The sequence below is a fragment of the Hordeum vulgare genome, chromosome 7H, assembly GCF_904849725.1.
Source record: "Hordeum vulgare subsp. vulgare chromosome 7H, MorexV3_pseudomolecules_assembly, whole genome shotgun sequence".
Classification (NCBI taxonomy): domain Eukaryota; kingdom Viridiplantae; phylum Streptophyta; class Magnoliopsida; order Poales; family Poaceae; genus Hordeum; species Hordeum vulgare.
The window spans coordinates 517,231,138-517,241,073 of record NC_058524.1 but is presented as its reverse complement, the minus strand read 5'-3'; the positions used below and the strand labels follow the sequence as shown (position 1 = coordinate 517,241,073).

General features: G+C 36.8%; 1 protein-coding gene across 1 annotated transcript; it reads left to right on the top strand.

The window, feature by feature from the left end:
- The first annotated feature begins 2,598 nt into the window (after nt 1–2,598).
- LOC123409192 (beta-1,3-galactosyltransferase GALT1-like) lies at nt 2,599–5,085 on the top strand. Its single transcript, XM_045102158.1, has 6 exons — nt 2,599–2,763; nt 2,965–3,246; nt 3,653–3,781; nt 3,910–4,089; nt 4,449–4,556; nt 4,734–5,085. The coding sequence occupies exons 1-6, from the start codon at nt 2,599–2,601 to the stop codon at nt 4,920–4,922; spliced, it is 1,053 nt and encodes a 350-aa protein (XP_044958093.1). The 3' UTR covers nt 4,923–5,085.
- Nucleotides 5,086–9,936: the final 4,851 nt, after the last annotated feature.

Below are 9,936 nucleotides of genomic sequence, written 5' to 3'. Positions count from 1 at the left end.
TTAGGCCCGACTAATCGACTAGATGGAGATCTCACAGGCTCGCGACTACGGTTGTATATGCCTAAATAACCTCAATTGGTTGCCCAAATGTTTCCTGCTGATGGCTGTATTCCTCAGATCTTCAACTATTGCTGCAGGAGCGCATGCATAGAAGAAGAAAAGCATAAAGATGCATAGAAGAAGAAAAAGCAAGAGCGCATGCACAGGCTGTACATGAAGTGTTCTGTTTGGTGGTTGCAGAAAAATGCATTAAATACTAATCATGATCTAAGATTCGGATTCTGATTAAAATGCATTAAATACTAATCATGATCTAAGATTCGGATTCTGATTTTAAGGAGTACAGAAAAAAGTCAAATAAACTTATGACTATCATCGTATTCACTTTGATTTGGTTTCAGCTAACCTAACCTCTGTGCATAAATATTGTGTTAGCTGCTTGAATTTTTTTATGCACAACTTGAAAATTTATAAAGGACAACCAGGGCCTCTATAAGTTAGATCAACGAAATGGCAAGTTAGCTCCAAAAGTATCCACATAGATTAGTGGATAAATCAGAAGTTGTATCAAGTAATAACTTCAAAAAAGAAATTACAGTGTACTTTTTACCATTTCCTATGAACATAGTAATGCAATCAGTATTGCCCCCACTCCATCAATTTATATGAGCATGTGTCTATTTACTCACCTATCCAATGTATAACTATTGCAATTATGTGCCTATATACTGTTTTCATGTAGCAATTTCTCCTGTTGTATAATCTTTTAACATTACTGGTGGTCTCGTTATCAGAGTACAGTGGTGGTTGGCATTCTTCCTAATGCGGGCTGCATCTCCTCTCACAACAACGGTCAGTAACTAGTTGTTACAGGCGGAGTTCTTCAATATCGCCCCCCCTTTGTCGTTTTACATGAGTATGTCTCCATTTACTCTGCCATGCCAAGTATTTTGCTTGAATTAAGTTGAATTCAGTAAGAAAACTAGGTAGCAGAATTTGGATAGATTACATCTCCAAATATATTTCTTTTGGACACATCTATCCTACAAGCTTACATTGGATTGGCAACTGTTTATTTCTTCAAAATTTTGGTGTAGTGTTGTATTTCCCAGACGAGTGTTGTGGTATGTGAAAAGTATCTTTAAACATATGTGAATAGGAGCATAAAATTTTGTACGGAATATTTCAATGCTAAATGTTATGAAAAGCACATCTGCATGGTCCAGTAATTCTTTCTGTGCACACTCTAAGCACCGGCCTAAGAAATTTGAGAACCAGCTTAAGAAATTTGATGGCCCATATATAAAAGCGTCAAGGAGACATTTGGACAACCAATTTAAATAGGGAAAATCAGCCCCGACAAAGGCATTCATGTAAAGATAATGGTACGGATTTTCTTTACACCATCCATGGCTATGGACTAAATTAAATTGATGGGGCTTAGCTAGAATCGCATGATTACTCGCCAAAAATAGCACATTCCCATCTGGTTTATGCTTGAAAACAAGCAAGCAATAACCTGAAGGAAAAAATCATATTTTCCTGTTATACAAGATTACTATTGGACTGAGGGCAGGTTAAACTAATATATTAGCGAAGATTGATAGGTTGGACCCTGGATGACGGTTAGTGCCCACCTCATGGCAATTGACTACTTGAATTTGCAGCTTCCACGAATATTAATAGGCTCGGAGAGGATAAGTATCCACCAATGTAAGTTTCCAACAATCCACATTTGATAATCTAGCACGCTGTACAGAGTCATCCCACATTCGCCCGCGGATATAAGAAATCTGAGAGGCAAGGTAAGAGATGTGGTGCCAACAAAAAGTAGGAGCGTGTCCAACTAATACATTTTACAAACTTACATGCAACATAGATTGCATTGTTTCTTTGCATCGACGTAAAATAGGAGCAGACCCAGCGATATCGTTCTCCTCAGCATGTACCAACATATCAAACCTAGAAATAAATAGGTGCTTAGCCATTCATCGTTCGTATTAAGCAATGTAAAAGTATGGGAACCGGACCCGAGAAAATTTAGTGTACTGTGTGCTTTCAAAGAGGTGACGAAGAGCAACAAATGTACAATTAATGGAAAAGGAAACCTGATCCTACATCTTGAACTTTTTGCTATCTCTACTATTAAAGCCCGCAAAATAATCTCTACTCATTTGAATAATTCAGTCAACTGGGTATATATTTGCACCTTCTGAGTGGATTTTTAATCTACTAGACCATTTAGAGCTCCTTAGATGTGGGGAAATGTTAGTACGATGTGCAATGTCAGAAGATACCCAGATCCTTAGCCCCGACCCATCCCTGATTTGTTCCACCACTCCGGACCCGATCGGATCTAGCCGCCTCGCCCCTGCCTCAGCCCCGTCCCGAACGCGCCATCCAAAAACCCACGGCCGCCTCTCCTCATCCTCGCCGGCGTCGAGTGATGGTGGTGCTCGGGCGGCCCAAGAGCGGGCGCGGCGTGGGCGGGGATCCTCCTCTCCTCATCCTCGCCGGCGTCAAGTGATGGTGGTGCTCGAGCGGCCCAAGAAGAGGGCGCGGGGATCCGCCTCTCCTCATCCTCGCCGGCGTCGAGCGATGGAGGTGCTCGGGCGGCCCAAGAACAAGGGCGCAACGCGGGCGGGGATCCGCCTCTCCTCTTTGTATCAAGGATATCTTGCTATAACAATTCTTCGTGTTGGAGCAGAGGGGATCCATATGACTGTAGATGGGAAACATGTCACTTCCTATGCATTTCGAGAGGTGAGTCGTGTATGAGACATTCGTTTTGCTATTGCATTTTGTAACAGTGTCCTGGCAAACTGATTTTGCCAGGGTAACAATTTTTTTGTTGCGTCTTACGATGGTATGTATAAGTTATTATTCCATACTCTCATTATCAAACTATTTTATGTAATTGTTTCAAAGTATGTTCTTATTACTAATGTACCACATTTTTACCAGGATTTGGAGCCTGGGTTTGTTGGTGAAGTAAGGATTGAAGGAGATATTAAATTGTTGTCTGTGCTAGCAAGTGGCTTGGCTACAACACAGGACTTTGAGCATGTCACTGACTTGGAAATATTGAAGGCTCCACCTGTCCCTACGGATAAATCCATTGATATTTTTATTGGGATATTCTCTACAGAAAATAATTTTAAACGCAGAATGGTGGTTCGAAGAACCTGGATGCAGTACGATGATGTCTGCTCAGGAAAAGTTGCAGTTCGGTTCTTTGTTGGCCTGGTAAGGATGAAAGACATAGGATATTATATCTTACAGTAATTTGTATACCATATAGTTGTTGTACCTACATATATGCAATATGTGTACATTTGTCAAATATTAGGTGTAGAGCTGCATATGGATAGCAGCATAACACAGGCTTTCCTCACAAACGAACATGCTTAGTCCTTACTTTGTGCGTGGGTTGGGGTGGGGGTATCATGCTTGTGCAGTGGCCACCTTATTGAAGATCTTTCTCCTCTGTTGATTGCATTTGCGTTCACTGTGTACTTGCTTACCCCTCATCACAAGACAACAATTTTTGAAGTTTTGTGATAACTCTTCTTGTGTTCTATTATATACTAGAATTACCGCTCTTCACTTCATGGTCAATACTCATGTACCCCTTTGACTTCTTTGATAAAAGCATAAAAATGAGGTGGTGAACGAGGAGCTCTGGAACGAAGGACGGACATATGGAGACATCCAATTGATGCCATTTGTTGATTATTACAGCTTGATTCTTTGGAAGACCATTGCTATTTGCATATATGGGGTATGTATCTACTTTTTTGGTAGAATTTCTTTAATTTCTTTGCGGGTATTTCTTTATTTAGGAGTACAGTGGAACCCTGGGAATTCTGCCTGCAGCCTGCATTTTTTGACATCACTTTTCTCATGCAGACAAATGTGCTTTCAGCCAAGTATGTTATGAAAACCGATGATGATGCTTTTGTTCGTGTAGATGAGATACTTTTGTCCCTGCGTCAAGTAAATATCAGCCATGGGCTGCTGTATGGCCGCGTCAATTCTGATTCTCAGCCTCATCGAGATCCGTACAACAAGTGGTACATAACTTCAGAGGTAACGTGTTAAACTTTTTTCCCTATTGCACAATTATGCAAACGTGTTCTTTATTTGCGGGATTATGCAAACGTGTTTTCAGCACAGGGAATCTCTTTGTTTGTGTGATTGAACCTTATTTTTTTATTACTCCCTCTGTTCCAAAATAAGTGTTCTGGTTTTAGTTTGCGTTGAACTAAAACCACGACATATATTTTGGAACGGAGGGAGTATTAAACAATTGATGGAAACTTGTCACTATCTCTGTTTTGGACTGCCATGTGTATTAGTATCATTTATCATGTAGCAGATGCTTAGCAAATTCTTCTGATGCTACCTGTTCTTAATCATCTGATTTGTTACTTCTGTCCTTTATGTAGGAATGGCGTGAAGAGAGCTATTCCCCATGGGCACATGGACTAGGATACATTGTATCTCAGGATATAGCAAAAGAAATTTACACAAAACACAAAAGAGGGGAGCTAAAGGTACACACCCTTCTAAATTTTTTACAAGGGTACCCTCTTTTCGAGCAGAGATAATGAATTCTCTTCAGTTGCTTCAGTCTGAAACGATACTGAAGGCAGTCTAGAGAAAACACCACGTTCTCCAGCTGTTTCTCCCTGCTGTGGCGTGGAATATTAACGAGGGATTTTGACTTGCAGGTGTTCAAGCTGGAGGATGTGGCGATGGGAATATGGATCAATGAGATGAAGAAGGAAGGCTTCGATGTCACATACCAGAACGATGGAAGGATCTTGGTGGAAGGCTGTGAGGATGGGTATGTGGTTGCCCACTACCAGGAGCCTAGGCAGATGATGTGCCTCTGGGACAAATTCCAGAAAACAAAGTGAGGAACCTGTTGCAACGAGTAAGAGTAAACGAACTTCTGTATTTTTCTAATGGCCACCACTTGCTGACACCTACGAGCTCGAGAACATCCATGAAAGAGGAGCCAGAGAGCTTCTCGCTGATGGTTTCTCATTACAATTGTCAGGCCACAATATTTTTCTGACATCGGCCATTCTTTTGTGTCCGCATTCTGGAGTACCTCCGAGGCTTACAACCATATATTTTTGTAGGAAATATGTAGTAGTTCCCTTTGGTTTTTGGCCATAGGTAGGATGGTGTGGCTGCTTGTAACATATTATACGAGAATGCAGGGCTACATTTTTAGGATAGTTGGAGGCCCAGCTTTAGCCAAGAAAAATCAGTGAATGCATTTTGCATCCGTTATAAAGCTATTCGAGAACCATTCCATGGTTACAAGGTGGTGTTTAGTTTATGTGTTTAATACACGTCCAGTGCATTGAAATTTATTTCTTCTTTCCAGGTCCGCATAATCACATTCAGAAAGGACTCTAGTGACAATATATTATCCTTTTGTTTAGGATTTTTAGGACTTAATTTTTACCAGCTGCATTTTTAATATTGTACTGTATAACTGAAGCACCATCATATTTTAGTGTGTGGAATGTGCCCGTGTGACAATCTTTATAGAAGCTACAAAAAAATTTCTTGAAATTTGATTGTATAATATTATATATCATTGTAAATTTTAATCTCTCGCGAGACACAAGGATTGGACAAGATACTTAGTAGTAGAGATTGTGCACGGCAAAGTATGAGGAAGATAACACGGAAAATAAAGGGTCATGGAAGGAGGTTTCCTCTCGAGAAGAGGGAGGAGAGAGGATGACGATGAGATGTATTTATCTACCAAAGGGAGAGGATGACGATGAGATATCATATGTGGATAGTCTATTCCTCATGTCACATTACATTTTTCTTGATACACACATTTTGTTATTCTATATATATATATATATATATATATATATATATATATATATATATATATATATATATATGGTCGAATAGTATATATACTCTCTCCGTCCTAAAATAATTGTCTTAACCTTAGTACAAATTTATACTGGAGCTAGTATAAAGTTGAGACAGTTATTCTGAGACAGAGGGAGTACATAAATAAAAGTAGGGAATCCTATTTAGAACCACAGGCGTCGGTTATAGGCTATTTTTGTTAACCGACGCCTGCAGCACTCCCACTCGTTGCGCTTTGGGCTGGCCTACATAGGCATTTTCTTTTTTCGGTTAAAAAAGAAAAAAGCCGCGGCGCTCAACTTTCAAACCAGCGACCTCTCCCCTGTTAGCTGAGAGCAGAAACTACTATGCCACTTTACCCACTAGCGAACATTAGCTTCTTTTCTTTTTCTTTTATATGGTCATTCCATTCGAGGTTTTTCGTTCCGTGTTTGCTTGTTATTTTCAGGACAGTTTTTTTTTGGTTTTAAATTTTTCTTTCTTTTTTTCTTTGTTTGTTTCTTAAATAAGCGGTTTGTTTTGAAATTCATAAATTTCATTTTGAAAATCGATGAAAATTTTCCTAAATTGCAAGAATTTTTTTAAAAAAAAATGTCTGCATTGTTTCCAGTTGTATGAACGTTTTTAGACAATTGATGGAATTTTTTACTCCCTCCGTTCCTAAATATAAGACATTTTAGAGATTTCACTATATACTACATACGGATGTATGTAGTCATATTTTAGAGTGTAGATTCACTCATTTTACTCCGTATGTAGTTTATAGTCAAATCTCTAAAAGGTCTTATATTTCGGAACGGAGGGAGTAGTTTTTTGTGAACTTTTTTCAAAACCGATGAACTTTTTTTCAATTAGAGGAAATGTTTACCAAAATTGATGAAGTTTTCCAAAACTGATGATTTTTCATAAAATAGATGAACACTTTTCAAAATCAGTGAACTTATTTTCAAAATGGACCATTTCTCTTTTCGGAAGTGATGAACTTTTTTCAAAAGTGATGACCTTTTTTCAAAATCCATAAACATTTTTTCAAAACCGATGAACTTTTTTCGTAATCGATCAACTTTTTTATAAATCGATGAACTTTTTTCAAAATCTGTTGATTTTTTCTTTAAAATTGGTGATTTTTTCAAATAGGATGAATTTTGTTCAAAATCGAATGAACTGTTTTCAAAATCAAGGATTACTTTTCAAAATTGATGAACTTTGTTCGAATTTGATGGATTTTTCTTTCAAATCCCAAGAACTTTTATCAAATATGATGAACTTATTTTAAAAATCAATGATGTTTTTCAAAATCAATGATTTTTTTCAAAATCGATGAAACTTTTTGGAATTCATGATTTTTGTTCTAAGTTTAACGAACTGTTTTTCATTAAAGAAAATAGACATTTTCCAAATTGTTTGTAAATAACTCAAAAATCTAAGAGGTATAGGAAATGGTTGAGTAATAAATAGCAAAATGGCCCGTGCGTTGCAATGGGAGAAAAAAAACATAATCTTCAATGATGATGACCACATTATGTTCACACATCATCGCTTGATTTTGAAATTTTGTGCACAAATGCAAGAAAATGCTTCTTCTTTTAAATTTATTCACAAGTTGAAGCAATCTTTACATTTTCAAAGAACAAATATCATGGTTGTCAAAAATCTTGGTAACTCAAAGAATTATTCTTAATTTCAAGATTTTTTTTAGAAAACATACAATAATAATCCGATTCATCCAATAGTTAATTCTTCAAAAATCACACGGGTATATTTTCACAAAGACTTAGAAGCATTAATGTTTAACTACATACATCAGATCTTTCATGAACAATTTTACAAATGTGAGAACAATTTTAAAACCGAGAACATTTTTTACAATTTACAAACATTTACTAAAAATCGTGAATATTTTTTATATTTCAAATGGGTTTAAATATTTTCTTTTGAATTGGCGACCAATTCTTGAAAAGACGAACATAATTTTTTTTTGGAGGATTTTACTTTAAATTCACAAACATTTTTTGAAACGCATGAAGTTTTTCTGAATAAACAAACATTTTATAAGTCAGTAATATATTTATTAAATTCACGGGCATTGTTTTCGAATTTGCAAAAAAATATAAAAATCCGGCGCCTTTTTTGAATCCACAAACACTTTATGTTTTCGTTAACATTTTAATTCAAAATTCCTATTTTTTTAATATGCAAATGCTTTTCAATTCTAAATTATTTAAATTATAAGTAAACAAAGATGGAACGGAAAAATTTAAATAAAAAAAGAAACTATCAAAACAGGCATTAGCTATTTTTAAAATTTTAGGACATTTTTTAATGCATATATTTTGAATTAGAAAGAATTTTGCTAGTTGCTTTTAATAATTTTTAATACATGGAGTTTGATTTGAAATCATTGACTTTTCTTATTTTACAAACATTTTTTCAAACTTGCAAACATTTTATTGTATATGCGAGCATTTTTTACAAAAACTCCGAGCAGTTTTTTAAGTCACAAACATTTTATTTTTTAAATATGTTGATTTGAAATTTTAAGTTTATTAAAATTTTAAAGGTTATTTGAAGTTCTAAATTATTTAAAATAAAAAATTTAAATGGAACTGAAGATAAATAAATAAATGGAACTAAAAAAACCGGTGCCTGTGCATGGGCCGGCTCATATGGTGTGGTGGATATTCTGCCAGGATGCAGAGCGTAATATAGGAGGTCTTTTACATGGGCCGGCCCAGTCCAGGATTTTTTGCTTTGTGAAACGTTTTTTATTACTTACCGGTGGCATGGTGGGTAATTTATGCAAACTTCAGGAGCAATTTTCATGACGTACCACAGAAGCAATAGGTGCTTTATTAATAGGTAAAGATACAGTCCACATCGATATTGTTCACTAGCATTATGGTGGTCTAGTGGTGTAGCAAGCAACGACAGGTTCGTGTGGCGTCTACAACGTTAAATAGGATGTCCCAATAAAAGTTCCTAGCTCCGCTGAAGCTGGCGTCACAACATAAGTTGGTGCAGCAGGCCGGTAGCGGTCCCGCTAGATACCAGGCCCACGAAAAACTGATCCTCCCATTGGCGTCCGAATTGTGAGAGGGCCCGCAGGGGAGAGCAACTAGTTAGGCCATGTACAATGGTTCTATTTTAGTAGTGTTATATAGGATAAATGATAAGTGAAGGGGAGAGAACTCATAAAAAAGAGTTTGTCTTCTCTTATTTAAGAGAGAAAAAAAGGTGACCTCTAAACATAATATGTTTCATCATTTTTTTAGAAATAGCTAATTATTGAAGATAAGGCTAAGAGATGATCGATTGTAAGACATTTTTTTATCATTTCTAAATTACATAAAAGACTTAAGATAAGATCATCTTATCAATTATTGTACATGCCCTTAGCGAGCACTTCTTTGATAACCTTCCACGATCACTTCCATGCGTCGTCACTTGTGTTCTCAGCTCACGCCACGTGTCGCATTCTGAACGTTTCCTTCGATTTTTATTATTTTTCCGTACGCGGTTTTGGCTTATTAGATTGTTTTTTGTGCTTCAAATTTTCATATTTTTTTAGCTTTTTGACAAAAAATATTGCACGAAAAAACGTGCTTTCTTTCCGCTAGACGCATGGTTTTGATTCCGCGAGAGGCACGGTTTTGCCTTCACGAGAGGTATGGTCGTGCCTCTCGAAAATGAAAAAAACGTGTTTTTTATTTTTCTTTTGCGAGAGGCACGGTTTTGCTTCCCTAATAGGCATGATTTTGCTTTCGCGAGATGCACGTCTCTTTCTCTTGAAAACGTAAAAAAAATGTTTTTTTGGATGAGGCACGGTTTCACGAGAGCATGGTTTTGCTTCAACGAGAGGCATGATTTTGCTTTCGCGAGAGGTACGACTCTCACAAACAAAAAAACATTTTTTCTGTTGTTATTTTTTTCGCGAGAGGTACGATTTTACTTCCGCGAGAGGCACGGTTTTGCATTCGCCTCTTGAAAACAAAAAAATGCTTTGTGTTTTTTTTCTATCGCGAG